General features: G+C 40.6%; 1 protein-coding gene and 1 long non-coding RNA gene across 5 annotated transcripts in view; one reads left to right on the top strand and one right to left on the bottom strand.

Annotated features, from left to right (window-relative positions):
* The window catches only part of LOC135088742 (uncharacterized), a 43,634-nt gene extending 24,713 nt beyond the window's left edge, over positions 1–18,921 (top strand). For both annotated transcript variants that reach the window (XM_063983730.1, XM_063983731.1), the window contains 17 exons: positions 673–876; positions 1,285–1,385; positions 1,585–1,740; positions 1,985–2,188; positions 2,537–2,659; positions 3,204–3,319; positions 4,142–4,307; positions 7,420–7,635; positions 7,991–8,195; positions 8,467–8,609; positions 9,753–9,947; positions 11,228–11,363; positions 14,151–14,407; positions 15,113–15,287; positions 15,815–15,968; positions 16,775–16,916; positions 17,780–18,921. In XM_063983730.1, coding sequence (XP_063839800.1) covers positions 673–876; positions 1,285–1,385; positions 1,585–1,740; positions 1,985–2,188; positions 2,537–2,659; positions 3,204–3,319; positions 4,142–4,307; positions 7,420–7,635; positions 7,991–8,195; positions 8,467–8,609; positions 9,753–9,947; positions 11,228–11,363; positions 14,151–14,407; positions 15,113–15,287; positions 15,815–15,968; positions 16,775–16,916; positions 17,780–18,805 — 3,719 coding nt within the window. In that variant the 3' untranslated portion in view covers positions 18,806–18,921. The remainder of the gene's footprint in view (positions 1–672; positions 877–1,284; positions 1,386–1,584; positions 1,741–1,984; positions 2,189–2,536; positions 2,660–3,203; positions 3,320–4,141; positions 4,308–7,419; positions 7,636–7,990; positions 8,196–8,466; positions 8,610–9,752; positions 9,948–11,227; positions 11,364–14,150; positions 14,408–15,112; positions 15,288–15,814; positions 15,969–16,774; positions 16,917–17,779) is intronic.
* Positions 21–8,061, bottom strand: LOC135088747 (uncharacterized). Of its 3 annotated transcripts, none has more exons than XR_010261098.1 (5): positions 7,939–8,061; positions 7,401–7,625; positions 1,938–2,082; positions 1,630–1,765; positions 21–759 (listed from the first exon to the last, which is right to left on the bottom strand). It is a non-coding gene; the product is annotated as an uncharacterized LOC135088747 (long non-coding RNA). The 3 variants fall into 3 exon arrangements; XR_010261097.1 differs by lacking the exons at positions 7,401–7,625; positions 7,939–8,061 and adding an exon at positions 6,863–7,160 and having other exon boundaries at positions 21–462; positions 621–759; XR_010261096.1 differs by lacking the exons at positions 7,401–7,625; positions 7,939–8,061 and adding an exon at positions 6,863–7,158.
* Positions 18,922–20,694: the final 1,773 nt, after the last annotated feature.

Raw genomic sequence — 20,694 nt, 5'->3', positions numbered from 1 at the left:
CACTTTGCTTGTTAGTCAGTTAGTGTGTTGGCAATGTTACGGAAATGCAAAGTACACATACCAGATACCATAAGTGTTCATTTTCAGATACTGTAATAGGTCTGTTAGTTTTCCTGATAACATAAGTTTGTTCATTTTTCAGATATAATAAGTTTGTTCATTTTTCAGACATCATAATAAGTTTGTTAATTTTTAAGTCTCTATACACTTTCTTCATTATCCTCCTTGTTTATTTTAAGTCTCCATACACTTTCTTGCCATCCTAAATTCTTCATACACGACAAACCTTGTATACACACACTAGCTATTACTGCCCCTCTCAGTCAGTGTTTTATCAGAGCCTTAACCTCCTATCAAGTCACAGTGCAGCAAGGTTTTGTGAGTCATGCAGCCATGCAGAAAAACAGGACTTTCTTTTGGGTCTAGGCACTACCATGTAATCTTCCTCATGTGTTCCCATGTCTGAATTTAAAAGTATAACATTAAATCCAGACCCAAAATAGCCACATGTTCCCTTGTCCTTGCTCTACCATATCTCAGTCCACTTGCAATTACTCCATAACTTTAAAACTAAGCACAGATCATTTTGTTCTTGCAGCATTGTAATTCACTCCACTTACAATTACTCTAAATCCTGCACAGCTACAGTGCATATCATCATCTAATCCCCAGAGCCGCAGGTGTCCTCCAGAATGGCCCTGAGTCTTCACAACCTGCACGTGCCTGCCCCCCGAGTGGCTGTGACGGTGCTGGTGCGACCTGAGAATGAGACAGAGGGCGAGGACTGGGTGCTGGCCTGGTCCTCCTCCACTATGAATGACTCCTTTGAGTATGCCGACAACCTGGTCTATCTGAACAACCTCACCTACCACTCAGGTATCAAATCATGGGGTCTATGTATATTCAACCATTAAAGATTCTTCCATGAAAATATCACCTCATTAACTTAACATAGCCTAATTTGTTGAGTACAGAACTATTTTGGTGGGGATTTTGTTGGTGGCATGTTCATGGTGGATACTGATCTGGGAGGAACTTGTGGTGTATGAAGATTATAGAGTTAGCTGTACTGTATGAACTGAGCTGGTGAGTCTGCAAAGAACTACATACCTAGGTCTTAAGAATCCTGTAATGTAGCTTCTGTACTTTCTGGAGTATCTGTAATTTCTTGTTAATGAACACATGAAACACTGGTACAAGTCTGCATAAACAACCAAGTGAATTCAAACAAATGCTGCTCTCAAGTTACAACTTAAGTGATGTCTGACATTCTGTTCCCCCCAGACACCGGCTTCTATGAGTTATTCCTTGACTCAGATGTTGTTGGGGACACGACAGGCACTTACACTTTCGGCATTGGACGCTACAACCGCACACTCGCAGTAGTGAGTCAGCTCTTGATTTCACTCACTTTTTATTTATGCATTCAATCATATCTGTTGTTATTGCTGCGTTAAACTGCCTTGGCAAAGATATCACATGAGCCCATTACATTTCCTTCATATCTGTCATCTCCAGAGTTTAATACATAAATCTTCGCACTGGTTTAAACAAAATGTCCTGAGAGATGTTATTTCCTTACAGCCCCAAGAACACCCCTGCTTCGAGGACCCACCCCCAGACACCTACCTCTTCAGCTACCACACAAACTTCTCCTCTCCATATTACTTCAGCACCTTCGTCTCGTCCTGCCTCTTCTTTGACAACGAGAGGCTGACTTGGAGCAGCGATGGATGCACAGTGGGTGGAAAAGACTTACCAGTCACTATATAAGCAAAATAGATGTATAAAATTAATACTTATCATATGTATGTATTTCTTTCATGTAAAACCATTCATGAAGCAATATTGAAATAGATTAGCACTAGTTGATAAAGTGGGACAGTTTATTCTTGATTTCATAAAAACTTTTTCTTTCACCGTAGTTCATATTTTACCTGAAACACTTAAAGTAAAGGCCTCTGAAGTCCCTCGCATCACACAGGTCATGGCTGCCAACTCCTCCATCACAGTCTGTGCTTGCAACCACCTCACCTCCTTTGGGTCGGGTTTCTTCGTCACCCCAAACACCATCGACTTCTCCTACGTGTTTGCCAATGCTGGATTTGTAGACAACCTGACTATTTACCTCACCCTCATCATCACCCTTGGACTCTACTTCATTGGGCTAGTGTATGCCAGAATAATGGTGAGTAATAGTGGATTTCATTTCCTAGATGATAAATAAGCTCACTTCAATGTCAGTCACTTTTCAGCCGTATTACAAAAGTAGTTAAAGATTTAAACATTGTATTATATATTTTTATCTAGTTACTTTTGACATTTGCTGCTAACTTCTATATCTTAAGCATGCTATTACAGACATGTGGCATAAGAGTACTAACTGAATGATTGCACTGTGTTGACCATTCTCTCTCTCTCTCTCTCTCTCTCTCTCTCTCTCTCTCTCTCTCTCTCTCTCTCTCTCTCTCTCTCTCTCTCTCTCTCTCTCTCTCTCTCTCTCTTTCATGTGTCCACTATCATAACCTCCCTGCAGGACAAGAAGGATCTGGAGAAGATTGGAGCAACACCTCTCAGTGACAACAACCCCAATGACCACTACCTTTACATCCTCATTGTCCACACAGGCCAAGTACCAAACTCTGGCACCAAATCAAAGGTTAGCAACACTTCAGTCAAGGAGAATTACTGAAAGACATGCAGTAAAAATTTTGGATATCAATAATGAGGTTAGCAATAATGGATAGTCAGGGCCAACAATTAAACTGCTGCACTCATTTCCAGTGTTTAACCTTTTCCTTCAAGTAACAGCAGCCATGGATCATGCCTCTCTTACTCTTGTTTTATCCAGTATTTTGGTATCTTTAATATCAAAATGCATTGTAATGAAATTCGAACATCCGGTTAGGACCTACATGTATACTGTACTTTGAAATCCCTTCAAGTCTTTTGAACTGTACCTCATCTTTCAATTTTCTGGTTTTGTAAGACTGTCAAGATAACAGATGCTTAAACACAAGGGAAAAACACATGGCATAATGGAAGTGTGTTTGACTAATCAATCAACTTCTGACCACAAGTTTGCCATGCTAACAATGCTGGATGAGAACCAGGACAATTAATCAGTAGTGGAATAGTAACAACAGTGGCATCACATACAAGCACACAAGTTACAAAGCAAATGTCTCTTTTGCACCATGCAGGTTCAGTTCCTGATGGTGGGTGACTGGGATGAGACAGACGTGAGGACACTCAATGATGAGAAGCGTCCATTGCTGAGGCGAGGTGGGACAGACCACTTCGTCATGGCAACAGAGAAGTGAGTCCTGTAGTTGATCCCATCATAATACACCATTACCACTATCATCATCCATCATTCCATTACATACCAAATGCCTCCCCCAATTAACCCCATTCAGCCATCAGCTATCTGTTTCAGGCTACCCTAGCAAAATTTATGTCTTATGAGAACTTTGCTTTCAATGAGAGAAAGAAAGACCATCCTGAGTGCAACTAAATGGAATAATTAACAAAATGTAGATCATAAAGAAATATGACGACTGAGGGATCACATTTGGAGTTAAAAAATCTTATTAGTCTTTTGGGAACTGTTATGAAATAAAGAAACCCATCCCTGAACTAATAAGCAACTGCATGGAATAATGAAAAAAACCGAGGTCTTAAGGAAATATGAGGACTGAAAGATCATGCTTAGAGTAGAAAAGTAAGTGACATTTGTTTAAATAATTTCTTCAGAAGCATTAGCAGCAGGTACCAGCAAACACCTCAACAAAAGACACCCCATAAATGGACGTAATATCTCAATACACTAGCACTAGCATTGGTGACATTACAAGCTTGACTCAGATAATATCAAAATAACATCAGTATTTTATTCAGAGTTTGGGAAGCCTTAGATTAATTCAGTACTTTAATCTTACTGCTGATCTTTACATTGAGTAATACATCATATGAAAAATAAATAAATAAATAATTTCTCTAGAAAATAATAATCAATTTTGAAATTAGTAAGTTGAGGTTATTCCCACAATCCCCCTTGACTCAATCCTGTTTACGTAAAAAATGCAAATGGGTAGGTAAGTATACAAAACTCATTAGGCTTTCCATTTCCACGTGTAAGACCCCTCGGCCCACTGCAGTACCTACGCATCTGGCACGACAACAGCGGCAAGGGGAAGGAAGCCTCATGGTTCTTTTCCTACATGGTGGTGCGCGATGTCCAAAATGGTGAGGAGTTCCAGTTTATCAACAACGAGTGGCTGGCAGTGGAGGAAGGTGACGGCCAGGTGAGTCGAGTGTTACCTGGTTGCATTTAGCTATTTGGCCTTCAGAACTCCACTAAACAAGAGGAAATTTGGAAGGTGTATTAAAGGGTCTGAGTTACAATGTCTGGTGTTTCTGTACCTATATTTATCTAGCTTTTGCACAAGTTGATCTAAAGCAGGGCCATACGACAGGCAGGTAGGCCAGCCAGAGAGCGGGCAGCATCAGCACCACTCCTTCCTATCCACTCACTGACTGTGTGACTGATGCACTATTACCGTATTATACACTTTTTTTCTCTCTCTTTTCATTATTGTCACACATCAGGGCAATAGGATCGCTGTGTTCAGACAGGAGAGTGAGGCGGTGAGGAAGCTGATGCTGCGGTTCGACCCCTGCTGACCTCACGTCTTTGCTGACCAACCTGTCTGTGGCATGGACCTGCTCTTAGGATGATAATTATCAAAGGCCACAGAAGTGATTAGTGGTTTTCTCATAAGTTACCCCCCCTCATTAATAGTACAGAAATCTCGTTAAATTATCACCTGAATCATGAAAACATCCTTGAAAACCTCAAAGACTCAGTAAGACCGGTTACATGTAGTAGAGATACAACTCGAAACATGGACCCTATCTCATACTGATATAGTCCTGTCATGAACAATTATCAACCATGAAAAACGGCTTACTTGTTCCTACAATAACATTAAATCGTGTTGCAATGGTCTTTCCCTTGGATTTCTATTTCTAAAGCTGAACTCTTCACTCAAACCTTTGCTAAAATCTCTACCTTGGACGATTCTGGGCTTGTTCCTCCCTCTCCTCCACCCTCTGACTACTTCATGCCACGTATTAAAATTCTTCGCAATGATGTTTTCCATGCCCTCGCTGGCCTAAACCCTTGGAAGGCTTATGGACCTGATGGGGTCCCTCCTATTGTTCTCCGAAACTGTGCCTCCGTGCTTGCACCTTACCTAATCAAACTCTTTCAGCTCTGTCTGTCAACATCTACCTTTCCTTCTTGCTGGAAGTTTGCCTACATTCAACCTGTTCCTAAAAAGGGTGACCGTTCTAATCCCTCAAACTACCGTCCTATTGCTTTAATTTCCTGCCTATCTAAAGTTTTTGAATCTACCCTCAACAGGAAGATTCTTAAATATCTATCACTTCACAACCTTCTATCTGATCATCAGTATGGGTTCCGTCAAGGCCGCTCTACTGGTGATCTGGCTTTCCTTACTGAGTCTCTTTTAGAGATTTTGGTGAAACTTTTGCTGTTGCCTTGGACATATCAAAAGCTTTTGAGAGAGTCTGGCACAAAGCTTTGATTTCCATACTACCCTCCTACGGTTTCTATCCTTCTCTCTGTAACTTCATCTCAAGTTTCCTTTCTGACCGTTCTATTGCTGCTGTGGTAGACGGTCACTGTTCTTCTCCTAAATCTATTAACAGTGGTGTTCCTCAGGATTCTCTCCTGTCACCCACTCTCTTCTTATTATTCATTAATGATCTTCTAAACCAAACTTCTTGTCCTATCCACTCCTACGCTGATGATACCACCCTGCACTTTTCCACGTCTTTTCATAGACGTCCAATCCTTCAGGAGGTAAACATATCACGCAGGGAAGCCACAGAACGCTTGACTTCTGATCTTTCTAAAATTTCTGATTGGGGCAGAGCAAACATGGTATTGTTCAATGCCTCAAAAACTCAATTCCTCCATCTATCAACTAGACACAACCTTCCAGACAACTATCCCCTCTTCTTCAATGACACTCAACTGTCCCCCTCTTCTACACTGAACATCCTCGGTCTGTCCTTTACTTATAATCTGAACTGGAAACTTCACATTTCATCTCGAGCTAAAACAGCTTCTATGAAGTTAGGCGTTCTGAGACGTCTCCGCCAGTTTTTCTCATCCCCCCCCCCCCCCAGCTGCTAACTCTGTACAAGGGCTTTATCCGTCCATGTATGGAGTATGCTTCACATGTCTGGGGGGGTTCCACTCGTACTGCTCTTCTAGACAGGGTGGAATCAAAAGCTTTTCGTCTCATCAACTCCTCTCCTCTAATTGACTGTCTTCAGCCTCTCTCTCACCGCCGCAATGTTGCATATCTAGCTGTCTTCTACCGCTATTTTCATGCTAACTGCTCTTCTGATCTTGCTAACTGCATGCCTCCCCTCCTTCCGCGGCCTCGCTGCACAAGACTTTCTTCTTTCTCTCACCCGTATTCTGTCCACCTCTCTAACGCAAGAGTTAACCAGTATTCATCCCTTTTTCTGGTAAACTCTGGAACTCCCTGCCTACTTCTGTATTTCAACCTTCCTATGACTCGAATTCTTTCAAGAGGGAGGTTTCAAGACACTTATTCATCAATTTTTGACCACTGCTTTGACCCTTTTATAGGACTGGCATTTCAGTGGGCATTTTTTTTTTATTAGATTTTTGTTGCCCTTGGCCCAGTGTCCTTCCTACATAAAAGAAAAAAAAAAAAACGAACACCGCCGCCCTACCCAGGGTTCACAGCTGGCATGAGGGTGTCGACGCACTCCTCCAAACACCATTTCTTCCACCCACCTTCCAGAGGTGACGATAGACGAGAACTTGCCGTATATAATGGCCTTCCTTTCCCCAATAAAGCGGACGAGGTGCAAGGTCTCCAAGCCACACCAATCTGCAGTGTTCTTGGCGGGGGCATGCACGCGTGGTTACAAGAGGCGCCGGCAGGTGTATGGCGTTCGAATCCATAGGCGCTTAGGTGTTATAAAAGAACAAATATATATAGACTTGCCTAGCTGTACGGATATATATATAAAACATACAGATATTTATGGTATTGATAATATTATCTTGCCATTATATCATATTCAGCCAATAAATCTTGTGTTTTCGTTATTTTGAATTATTGTCTCTGAACTCAAACTTCCGGACACAGCCTTCCCTTCCACACCAAGCAAGTTGCGGTGGTCGGCTGCTATAACTTTTTTTAAGCGCCTTGAATTCTGGCTTTCATACGTGGCAAATGCAGTAGCACGGCCTAACAAAACTAGCAATTAAAAAGTAAAAATAAACTAACCTAGATAGCAAAATACCTTAACAAGACAGCCAGCCTTACCTGACACACGTGTGCATAGGTGGACCGCCTGGTGGCCGTGGCGGGAGAGCAGCAGCTGAAGGACTATTCCCACGTGTTTGGCAAGACGGTACAGAAGAATTTTGCCGACGACCACCTTTGGTTCAGCATCTTCCTGCGGTCACCTCGGTCTCGCTTCACGCGGGTCCAGCGGCTGTCTGCGTGCATGGCCCTGCTCTACCTCTCCATGCTGGCCAACGCTATGTTCTATGAGAAGGTGCAGGAAATAAAGTGTATGATATTTAAGGTGGCCCAGCTAGTATATGGGCTGTTTATTTTTTTCTTGCAGTGAATCTCAAACAAACCACGTAACTCCACAAATTCCTATTAATCTTGTTATGCTGTAGAATCCAAATCAGTCTATCAGGATTACGTTGTCATTCCATCAGTCACCTCCCATCGGCCTCTAGCTACAATGGCCTGAGACAGTTTCTATTTATTTAAGTATATAACTATTGTATCGCCATTCCTTCATTTAGTAATTAGTAGCGCCACATGACCTCATTGTAGCGGTACGTACTTTAAATCAGTCTATCCATTATTCAACCACTCCTTCCACATTGGTCTCCCAGATGCCCGAAGAGCCAGGCAGCGGTGGTCTCCGTCTGGGCCCCGTCAGCGTGTCCCCTCAAGCTCTCGGTATTGGCTTCATCAGTAATCTAGTCGTGTTTCCTCCCTCCTTCTGCATCGTATTCTTCTTCAGAAAGTCCCGACCGAGAAGACCCAAGGAATCCAGACTGAAGGAAGCACTGCGGAAACAAAGCGCGTCGTATGCAGGTTGGTAAATTTTCTCTCTCTCTCTCTCTCTCTCTCTCTCTCTCTCTCTCTCTCTCTCTCTCTCTCTCTCTCTCTCTCTCTCTCTCTCTCTCTCTCTCTCTCAACGGTATGCCCTCGATTTTTATCCAGTCTTCAAATCGTTGACTTACGTATAAGATTGACATAACCATTACGTTTTTAGTGCTATTATAGTCAACTGTTGGTCTCTCTCTCTCTCTCTCTCTCTCTCTCTCTCTCTCTCTCTCTCTCTGCAACATTCCTATTCCTTCAGGGCAATTCCAGAGCAATGATAGGAGACGCACCAAGCCTAAAGCACCCACGGCTCCTACAGTGGCGCCCTTCAGACACCCCAGGAGCGGCGCGGGGAGGAGCGGGTGGGATGCGGTGAGCGGCGGATCGAGAATGGGACAGATGGTAAAATAATAATGATTGTTGGCGTATTGTTGCATTATGGGTCGTTTATTTATTTATTTATTTTTATTTATTTATTTATTTTTTTTTTTACGCTTTGAGTTAATGATTATGGGTAATTTGTGGCTTTCTACTTTTATTTTTTTTTTGAGAAGTGTTTTCTTTTGTTCTTGTTCTTGTTCTTGTTCTTTTGTTCTTCTTGTTCTTGTTGTTGTTCTTCTTCTACTACTTTTCTTTTTTTCTTTTTCTTCTTTTCTTTTTCCTTTTCTCCTCTGCTTTCTCTTCGCCCACTTCTTCTTGATCTTGTTCTTCTTGTTCTTTTGTTTTTCCTCTTCTTTTCATCATCATCATCATCATCATCATCATCTTCTTCTTCTTCTTCTTCTTCTTCTTCTTCTTCTTCTTCTTCTTCTTCTTCTTCTTCTTCTATTTTTCTTCTTTTGTTTTTCTTTTGTTTTTCCTTTTCTCTTCTTCCTCCTCCTCCTCCTCTTTCCTCTTCTTCTTCTTCCTCTCCCTCTTCTTCTTCTTTTAGGGAATGGTTTGTTTAATATTACGAGGTTATTTGGGTTTACACTTCTGACTGTGTTTTAAAATTGATAGAAATAGGTAGATATGTTTCATGTAGGGACTGCCTCGCGTGTGTAGGCCTAACGACGTGTTGCGGCTTTCTTTATTTCCGTATGTTCTGACTGCTATAGTTTGTTATTTAGCTTAATATTATTGTTTTGCGTAGATTTAGGGCACATTATCCAAAGAGAACACTGACAGCAGACAGGGTAAAGAAGTTGTTTAAGTCTTTTTTGCACCTGTTGTTCTCTTTTCGGCTCTGTAAAATCTAGTTACTCTAATGAAGCAAAAAAAAACAACAGTAAAAGGCGTCATTGGACCATATTTTGAAGCACTTTTGCGCTCCTCCCCGACTACTTACAAAAGGTTCTGGTTGAGGTTGCACTGGCTTTTAATAGTGCTTTTACGGATCTAATAACAGATTAACAAGATATCTACATTATTAACGGGAAAAAAACACTCCTAAGAAACCGGCTAATCATCCCTGTAGCTTTTGAAAATAGTCGTGGTGAGAGAGCAAAGTCTTAAAACGGCCCATTGTTCTAAGCAGCCAATCAGTGAAGCGGTCCATCACTTCAGAAGCGGCGCAAGAAGCTGTCGCTGCCGTGGTGGTGTGTGCTGGTGGCCTGGACCCTGTGCGTCATCAGCATCGCCGTGGCGGTCTTCTTCCTCTGGGCTTACGGCGTGCAGTTCGGCAATGACAAGGCGACCAAGTGGCTGACAGCGCTCCTCTCCTCGATCTTCTCCTCCATCCTCTTCACTCAGCCCATCAAGGTACGCACGCTAGTATATTCATAGTTACATCCACAATCTAGCAGACGAGACTTCATATATAGACAGGTAGATTAATTTATGTGTATATTTCAACATTATTTTGCTTTCTTTACTATTTTCTCTTCCTATTAACCCTTTCACTGCTGCGCGAAACAATTAGCAGCAGCAAAAGCAATGCGTGAAGTTTTTATAATCACTTACAAGAAAGTTAGCGATGAAAAAGAATACATTTTGCAATTTCTTCCCAGTTCAAAGACTGAATGTGACTATAGAACAAGTAAAGATGTCTCACAGTAATAGGTAATTAGGGAAAGGTGTACCAAGTGGCAGTCAAAGGATTAAGATATGCTGTTATATTTAAAAAATTACGCCCATCTCACTGCAGCAGGCGAAACTTATATATAGATACTTAAATTCACGAGTATATTTCAACAACACTGCCTCCATTTCTATCTTCTCCATTCTTTTCACTTATCTCATTAAGGTATGCACGCAGGTATATTTATAGATTTGCACCCACCTCTCTCCAACAGACTAAATTCTAATTTTCTGCATCCTGTAGACAGATAATTTCAAGACAACATTTGAACATCATTTTGTTTCCTTTCGTATTCTCTGTTTCATTCTCCTCACTCAGCCTATTACGATACGCTTTTCGGTATTTAAAGAGTTATACCTATTTCACTCTAGGCAGTTAACTAAATTCACAAATATATTTAAGCATAATTTTTCCTCTTTTTTTTTATTTTCTATATCAGTTTCTTTATTCAGTTTGTAAGGCATCCACTCTGGCAGACTAATCTACATTTCTTTTCTCTCTCTCTCTCTCTTTTTTTCTTTGTTTTTTACGCAGATAGATAAATTCATAAGTATATTTTAACATGATTTAACCTTCACCTCTATTTCCTCCTCTATTCCCTTCAGCCACCCCATACAGGTATTTTTACTTCCCTATAACTGCCTATCTATATATCATCACCAGCCTGGAAATATTACTGAAGACAATGAGAGACAAATTTACACACATAATATAATTTCATCCAACACCCTCCCAATTATCGTACTTCTCTCTCTGATACGAGAACAGAAACTCCCAGTGACTAACGTACGCTCCTGGGAAAGTGGCGGTAATTAATCTAGGCTGGAGAACAATGAGGCTTTAATTCATTGTGTCCTGCAGATAATTAAACCTTTCAATAGACGCTAATTGGATAGAAACAGTCCTAATGCATCCCCGCGGTGTTTGGCTCACCTGCACACTTACCTGAGCTTACCTGCAGATTTACTTGATGGCCATGGTGCTCTCCTGGATACTCAAGAAGCCGCTGGATGAGTTTGAGGACTACGATGATGATGAGGAGGAGTTTGACCTTGAAGGGGACGGGGAGCTGCTCTACGGGCCGCCCAGTGCTCAAGGTAGTCATTTCGTCGACTTGGTTTTATTATGTTTTTTTTTTTATTATTATTATTCTGTGTATTTATTTTGTTTTGTTTCATTTATTTATTTTTTTATGTGAGAATTGGTTCCTGTTACTTTTGTTTGTTTGTTTGTTTGTTTTTATTATCCTTACTACGTGTTTTTTGTTGTTGTTGTTTTCTTTAATCCTGTTAACTTTTTATTTGACTTTTCTTTGTTTTCTCGTCCTTCCTACGGTCGCTTTTTTTTTTTTTTACTTCTGTTACTTTCCCTTTTCTGTTTACCATCCTTCCTACTTATCTTTTATCTTTAGTTTTCTATTTTACTTTCTCGTCCTTCCTGCTGTCTTACTTCTCTTGACACTCTTCACTTCTGTTTACTCTTTCTCTTTTGTTTTTGTCATCCTTCGTACGTTCTTTTACTATTAGCTTTATCGTCCTATACTTTCCCTCCCGCCAATTATTCCCTCACATTCAAACACTGCAGCTCATATTCTGAAACACTTCTGCGCCGCACCACTAGTTTCAAAAGGCCCTTAATGACGTTACACGGGTTTTTAAGGGGTGTTCTTATGGTTCTAGTGACAAACTAAGGAGATTCTACTTTATTAACAGGAAAACACTCTTGGGAACACGGTTAATCTATTGTTCATTGAGCATTAAAGAAAAAAACAATAGATTAACCGTGTTCCCTGTGGCCTTTGAAATTTCTCGTGGTAAGAGACAGCGAAGCGTTTCAGAATACCGGACTTCTCTCTCTCTCTCTCTCTTGCCGTCATTGCAAAAAACACATAAATTCCATGCACATTTTTAGCAGTGTCAGATTAAAGTGCCACAAATGATCCAGCCCCAATTAGTGCTTACCTGTGCCTCAGTAATTACGTGCAGCAGGTAATCATGGGAATGCTGAGGCTGGATTCATGAAGTAATCTGTCGGAGCATTGAATTTCATCGTCACGTGATTGAAATGAAGAGTTAGTATGTGTAGTGAAGGTAATAGAGGGTAGTCTATATTATTACTGTGTAGTTTTGAAGTGGAAATAAGTGTTTTATTATTATTACTATTATTGTTGTTGTTGTTGTTGTTGTTGTTGTTGTTGTTGTTGTTGTTGTTTACGGTGTATTTTTCATGTTTGCACGAGAGAGATATATCACGTAAAGTTGTTTCATTAAATATCTTTCATATTCTTGTATTTAAAGTCTGTTTTTTCTCTTAATATTTTACATTAACCCTTTTTCATTTTTTTTCTATTTATTCATTTTTTTTATTCGTCTAATTTGATTTTTTTAATTACGTATTTCATTTATTATTTCTCATTGACTGATATTTTTTTATTATTTTTACTTAATTTTCTCTCTTTGTCTTTTTTCTCTCTTTCTTCCTGCTTCGTACACTTTTTTTAATCCCTCCTCAATTTTGTCTAGATAATCTGCATCTCTATGATTTCTACTGCTTTTTAATAATGTCCACAAATTTTGTAATAATTTCAACTTTTTTCTGCAGATTTTTTTTATGATTTCCACTGATTTCCATTAATTTTCTACTGATTTTTTTTTCTTATTTGGTCCATCCGGTTGTGTTCCTTGTGTCAGTCTTGCCCCGCCACGTAATCCATCACGTTTACCTGCAGCTCAGTCCCGCTCCCCTCACCTGATGACTTCCTCCCCTCTATTGATTGCGGTCCTCTCCCTCTCTCTCTCTCCCTCTCATCGCTCTCTCACCCCATTCATCCAGTTTTATACTAAGTCTCTTTCTCTTCTCTCCCTTCCTCTCTCTTCTCAGCTTTGTCCTCTATATTCTTAATTAAATTTACCTTTCCGTTCCCCCTTTCGTTTTCTTTCCCTTTTCTTCCTCTCGCTTCCATTTTCATTCCTCTCCTCTGTTGGTCATCTTTCATCCTTCCTCTATTCAGCGCCCTTTCTCTCTCTCTCTCTCTCTCTCTCTCTCTCTCTCTCTCTCTCTCTCTCTCTCTTATCCTTGGTATACATATTCTCTCTAATATTTAATTAAACCTGGTCTTCTCTGTACGTGAAGGAAAGGGTGAAGGAAAACATGGGTACGTTATTTTCACCACGTTTTTTTTTTTTCTCTTGCATGATGAATAGTTTTTAGAAATGTATGCCGGTGGTTGGAAATGTTTAATCATATTTTTTTCTTTTTCTTTTTCTTTTATTTTTCAGAAGGCAAGATCAAATTTTCAGATTTAAGAAAGAATAAAAAAAAAAAGGCGGATGTTATTTCCAGCACGAGATTATGAATAGTTTATGAAATATGGCGGTGGTTAGAATTACAATCATTTCATCTTTTTTTTTTCTTTTTCAGCAAGCAGTTGGTTTGATTCACGAGAGAAAGTGAGAGAAAACGAAAGTGAAAGCACATCTCCATTACTCCCAACACAAAATCGTGAACACTTTGAAATATGGCGATGGTTAGAATTATTACCATCATTATTTATTTATTTATCTTTTCCAGCAAGCAGCAGGAGACGTTTGCAGTTTTAGAAAGGAAAATAAACGAAAAAGAAAACCCGTGATATATTTTCTAACACTTGATATTTTTCACATATCGTTTCCTTTTCATACGGCGAGGGAGAGACTTATCATTATTTTCTTTTCCCTTTTTTCCCTTTTTTGTTGTAGGCTACAGGAGACATACGCAAATAAAGAAAAAAAAAAGTAAACGAAAAAGAAAGCCCGTGACATATTTTTCAGCACACGATCATCTACACAAATAAATCGTTTCCTTTCAAATATCGCAACGCTTCAGATCCTTTCATCATATTCCAGCGGGGAGCAGAAGGCGTTCACAGATCCAGGTCGGCGCGGGATTATCACACGAGGAACTGACAAAGGCGAAGCAGAAGCGAATGAACGAGCTCGCGATGCAGGACTTGTTGGTGGAGGTGCTGGTGTACCTCATGTTCCTACTCATCATCATCTCTATCAGCCACGGCGATAGAGACCCAAACATCTTCTACATGAGGGAGAATATCAAGAATACTTTTGCTCTCGCCTCTCAGTCCCAGTGCCCCGCGTTTGTTCAGGTGCATGGTCTTAGTTTGCCTTCACTTCTTCCTTCGTTCTTTCCTTCGTTCTTTATACATTTCTATCCTTTATTTCTGCCTTCCTTCTTTCTTTCTTTCTTTTCAATTTTCTTTTTTTTCATTCGTTTCTTTCTTTCTTCCTTCGTTATCTGTTTCTTTCCTCTATTGCTGCCTTCCTTTTTTCTTTCTTTCTTTTCCTCTTTTTTTCTTTCATTCCTTCCTTCTTTCTTTCCTCACTTCCCTTCCTCCTTCCTCTCTCGCTTTCTCTTTCTTTCTTTTCTTTTCTTTTTCTTCCTTTTTCTCTTCCCTCTTTTCTTTTTTTCTTTATTCTTTCCTTTCTGATTTCTTTCCTTCATTCCTTCTTTCCCTTCATTCTTTTCCTCCTCCTCCTCCTCTTCTTCCTCTTTCTCCACTGTCATGTCCCTTCACCAAACTGTCCTATATCTTATGACTCTGCTACAGCTTTATCAAATTCCACACCCTTCTTATTCTCATCCTCGTCCTCTTATTTCTAATCGACCAGCACTGTAACAAAACTACGTCACTAATTAACACAACACATAAAACTCGTGGGGATAATGCATGTATAATTTATCCTTTTCTTTTAACACAATAACACACCGTCTCTTTCTCTTATATTAAACGCTTCTTCTTCTTCTTCTTCCAGTGTAACATCTCCCCTTCTCTTTATGTCTCCCTCGGCAGGCGCAGCAGGAGTCCCATTTCTGGTGCTGGATTCAGGAGACCATGGTGCCCTCCTTGCTGGACACCACACTGTACAATGGCGTGCACCGACCCCAGGACATGTGTGGTACTATGATAGACCGCATCACTTTCGTCCTTGGCTACCCCATCATCAGGCAGATCAGAAGAAAGCCAGGTATTCATGATTATACTTCGTTATTTGCACGTTTTTTACTCTACACCGCTTTGCTCTCTCATTCTGACTATTTTCAAAGGTCACATGGATGATTAGCCAGGTTCTCAAGAGTGTTTCTCCTGTTAATAGTATAGGAATCGTGTTAATCTGTCACTTATATCATAAAAACACACTTAAATATCAGTATAACTTCAGCTACGTAAGGCCTTTTAGAAGTAGTGGAGGGACGGCGCAGAAGTGTTTCAGGGTATACATAGTCCCTTGTAGCCTTCGTATCGCTTTTGTCCTCAGCTATGCCACCATCAGGCAAATCAGACGAAGGCCAGGTACTGATACTAATGTTTATACTCGTTCTTCTCCATACCTTCTCTTTTTCTGTCCTTTATCCTCTTCTTCCTTCTCTTTTCTCGTTCTCCACTTATTGCTTCCTTTCCTTCTTTGTATTGTACTCCTCCTTGTCCTTGTTCTTCTTGATCACTTCCTCCTCCTCTTCCTCCACCACTTCCTCTTTCTCCTCTTCCTGCCAGGCAACACTGAGACACATCCGGCCACGCACCGAGACTCAGAGGAGAAGCGTGACTTCGGCATGTACTGGAACGAGTCGGGCGCCGTGGAGTCAGTGTTCCAGTACAGGTCGGCGCTGGAGATCCACGGCTTCCCCTACGACGGCACCCTGGACACGTGGGTCGCTCAGCTTTTGTGTTTATGATGAGCTGTTGATATTACTGGTGTTTTTATAGAGTGGGTTTGTTGTTGTTGTTGTTGTTGTTGTTGTTGTTGTTGTTGTTATTATTATTATTATTATTATTATTATTATTATTATTACTATTATTATTATTATTATTATTATTATTATTATTATTATTGTTGTTGTTGTTGTTTTATTTATTTATTCTTTATTATTTTTTGTTGTGAGTTTTTTTATTAACTGTTTTTTTTTCAGTTATTGTCTTTATTACATTTTAGCTTTTTTTTTTATTTACTATTGTCCATTTTATTATCTTTTTAATGCAATTTTTTTTTTTTTTTCCACTTAAGCGCATTTTTAAATATTCTGTCATTTTGTTAGGTTCCAATATTTGTGGATTTTAAAGTTTCTTTTTTTCCATAATGTGGGTTTTTTATGGTCAGATGAACTACAGGATGACAAACAGTTCCGTTCTGTTTGCTTTTTTATAATTTCTCATGTTAATTTTACGTCGTATTATTGGGACATGTTTTAATTTCAGTAGTGAGGTTTGGTTGTGCTTAGTTTTACATCATCGTTCACTGAAATATAGTTCCTTTATACTTAAGAGAAACAGAATAATTTTAGTTTTTTCTTTATCATATATTGGGCAGTTTTATTTTCTTTTAATAATAATAGCCTTCTAGTTTATTTTGTATGAATGGCTACCGAAACTTTTAATAACAACGTGCATAATTTTCTTCCTACGAGGCGAAGTTGCCCTTCACTTATTTGCTTACTTTCTTTCCTCCTAACGAAGGTACGGTGGCGGGGGTTACCTGGTGGAGATGAAAGGGCCTCAAGCTAAGGTGCTGCGAACCCTTGCCTCGCTCCACGACAGCCAGTGGGTGGACGACGGCACCAAGGCGCTCTTCGTGGAGTTCGCAGTCTACAACCCGCAGGTGAGGTGATGGACTGCCTTGAGCCTCCTTTGTAACTCCTGCGTGTCTGGAAAGTAATGCTCTTTCTTTCTCAATCCTTTCAGTGTCACGGTATATGTTTAGTTGGCAGTGTTGGAGCTCTCTTCTGAATGTTTATCTGTTTAATTGGCAGAGTTAGAGTTCTTTTCTCTTTATCTGTTTAATTGGCAGTGTCGGAGCTCTTTTCTGACTGTTTATCTGTTTAATTGGCAGTGTTGAAGCTCTTTTCTGACTCTTGCATGCCTGAACACTAATGCTCTCGTCTTCTTAATCCTCTCAGCGTCATAACATAGCATTACACATTTGTATTAAATTTAAGATTATGTATTTGTCGTGATGGAGGCCTTAAAAGTGATTTCTAGTTACTCATCACTACTATTATACCTCTATTCAATATTTTCTGACTAATCACACGATTTTTTAAGGGAAATTGTCTCTTGTACTGAAAGGATTCGAGTGTTTGCCAGCCTCTAGTATAATATCTGTACCTAAATTCCTGGAGGTTGGTATTCTCTTCTTGCCAGCGACTGCTTGTCTGGGAATTGGTATTCTGGCCTCCTTTCCAGTGATTACGTGTTTAAAGCTTTCCATCATTTATTTGCATGGAAACTATTGTTCTTGTCTTATTTTCAGGATTTGCATGTCTGGAGACGTGCAGTGCACATTCTGAGCTTGATTTCGAAGCACACTACCGAGCAATTGAGTAGTTTAAACCTTTTAGCGTCTATAGTTTTATATTTATTCAGTGCATTCGTCGAGAGTTACTCAAATAAAGCAGTAAGTGCCGTGCTGTCATCACCCAACAATCAGACGGTTACAACACCTAACCTTTCTCCTTCCCGCAGGTGAATCTGTTCGCGGTCACCATGTTCGTCTTTGAGTTCCTTCCTGGCGGGGGTCTTCTCACCAAGTTTGAGTTCCAGGCTCTCAAGCTCCTCCGCTACCACGAGCAGGGCGGGGCGTTTGTCCTGGCCGTGGAGATCGTCTACATCCTCTTCTCCTTGTTTTACACGAGGCGCGAGTTCAAAACCATGAAGAAACAGGGATGGAAGTACTTCAAGTCAGTGTGGAATCTGATGGAGGTGTGGGTTCTCGCTTTGTCCTATACAGCCATTGTCTTCTACCTCCTCAAAACCTCCCTCACGTATTACCTCCTGGATAAATTCATCGAGACAAAGGGGAAGAAATACATAAAGATCCAACCTCTCGCTTTCCTAGACAGTATTTTGGTGTACGTCATTGCATTCCAAGTGTTCATCGCGACACTCAAGCTGCTAAGACTACTAAGATTCAACAGGAGGATCGGAATGCTGTCAGCCACACTGCGCTACGCTTCAGGGGATATTATTGGTTTCGGCCTCATATTCTTCGTCACACTCATCAGCTTCGTCACCGTTTTCTACCTGAGCGCCATGACCTCCGTGAAGGACTTTTCCAGCTTCATCAAGGCCGCGGAGTCGAGCTTCTTCCTAATCAACCAAAAATTCGATGAGATCACCCACGCGTCGCCAGTGCTCGGCCCCGCCTTCTACTTCGTCTTCGCTTTCATCATGTACTGGATCGTGTTTCAGCTCCTCATCGCCATTGTCTGCCACGCCTTCGCCAAAGTGAGCCAGGACATCACCAAGCAGCCCAACGATTATGAAATAGTGGAATATATCATGAACAAAATTTCCGCTTACATCACCGCCCTTAGACCCAACTCAGTGCAGGAGGTCAGTATCCCTCCCCCCAAGCCCCCGGACATCGAGTCACAGCTGCGGTACCTGAGCGCCTCCCTGGACAAGGCGATGGGCGTCCTGGAGTGTGAGGTTCTTAAGCCAGAAAAGAAAACGGTGACCACGAAGAGGCGACATGTAAATAAAAGATGATTTGTGTGGTTTTCTCTGGTTTCGTTCAGCGGTGCGATGATTGGTGGAAAATGTAATGGTAGTGTTCGTTCTTGTTGTTTATGTGTTTATTTGTTTGTTTGTTTATTGTTTTTTTTTTTTTTTGTTGACGTGTCCAGATATTGTGTGGGCTGATGTTTATGACTGTGTTTGCGTGAATTTTAATATCATGGGAATTCTCTCTCTCTCTCTCTCTCTCTCTCTCTCTCTCTCTCTCTCTCTCTCTCTCTCTCTCTCTCTCTCTCTCTCCTTTTTTTCTTTTCTTCTTCTTCTTCTTCTTCTTCTTCTTCTTCTTATTATTATTATTATTATTATTATTATTATTATTATTATTATTATTCTACAGTTTTTTTTATCATCATCATCTTCTTCTTCTTCTTCTTCTTCTTCTTCTTCTTCTTCTTCTTCTTCTTCTTCTTTTTCATTCTTCTTCTTTTTCATTCTTCTTTTTCATTCTTCTTCTTCTTCTTCTTCTTCTTCTTCTTCTTCTTCTTCTTCTTCTTCTTCTTCTTCTTCTTCTTCTTCATCTTGTTTTTCTTCACTTACGGAACATATTTTCTCCGTTATAGAGTCATCATGCCCGTCTGGTGGTAAGACAGATGTAGCAAACTGATAGTAGAAAAGTCTGTCATCTAGCAGCTTTGCCAGTGAACAAATAAACAGTGAAGCAGGCCGTTGTACTTCATTCATCACACGCAGGAGTAGATGGAATGAGCTTGTTTGCCTTTTATTACGTAAGGAGGGAATAGTTGAGCGTAGTATAAACAGTTGAAGTTAATCTTGTTTTTTGTGAAGAGTTAGATGGTAAATGTCTATACTGGCTGTGCGTTGAAGTGTTTCGATTTAATGTATAGATAAACAAATGAAGAAATAAATGAATAAAGAAATAGGGAAGTAAATAAATAAATAGCTAAATAAATAAATAAATGCTAGTAATTGAATAAATGTGTGAAATTAAATTATACATAAAGGAATATTATTGCAAAGACGACTTTTAAACAAGACCTTACAGAGAGCAGCCGGGGATCGAAACCATGGCAGGATCCTCGAAATCGTACCAATATAACCTGAATATCGTACAAAAAAATAAAGATAAACAATAAATAAACAAATACGTATTAACAGACATTAATCATGAAACCACACACGTATTTAATAAACAAAAAAGATGCTGCTAATAATTGTGCACACCTCTCCTGCTTCACGTCACTTCACGTCACTTCACGTCACTTCTCGTCACTCCACCTCGACGCCTGAACCAGGTAACGATACTCCGCGATAATTTAACGGCGGGTCGGGTGGCGGGAGGCGTGTGTGGCGTGTAGCGTGTGGCGTGTGATCATGAAATGGGAGGAAGGAAGAAGGATGGCCACGGAGGGTGAGCGGCGAAGGGAGGCTATGGTATCCCTTCCGGGGCACGAGCTGGGAGGTGGAGAGTCACAAAATTAACCAAACATATCCAAGACAGTAAGCTGAGGGGCTGACTGCACTGCTCTCCCATTCCCGCAGCACATGACTCCCCTCCTGCCTGTATCGATCACCTCCCCGGCACAACGTATACCTTTGGACCGTAACATTCTGACACGGACGAAGCCTGGGAGGAAGTAATCATGGAAGGAGATGCCCTAGAAAAGCCCGTGAAGCCCTGGCAGTGAGCGGGGCGCCCCACTCCCAAATTACAAACTCTAGAGGACTGATCATAGCTGCGTGCCGGGAACTCGCGCCATTCAACTTCAGCCCTTCCAGCCACCCGCCACAAGGCCCAGAATTCAAATGTTTCGTAATTATTCCAAGTTAGTTCACCACTGTATCTATTTCTCTGTCTTGTATCTTGTTCTGCATAGGTTAGATAGGGTTGGGTTCGTGTCCCT

This window comes from Scylla paramamosain, chromosome 31 (genome assembly GCF_035594125.1).
Source record: "Scylla paramamosain isolate STU-SP2022 chromosome 31, ASM3559412v1, whole genome shotgun sequence".
NCBI classification, from domain to species: Eukaryota; Metazoa; Arthropoda; class Malacostraca; order Decapoda; family Portunidae; genus Scylla; species Scylla paramamosain.
The sequence above is the reverse complement of the archived record's forward strand: the minus strand, read 5'-3'. Positions and strand labels throughout refer to the sequence as shown.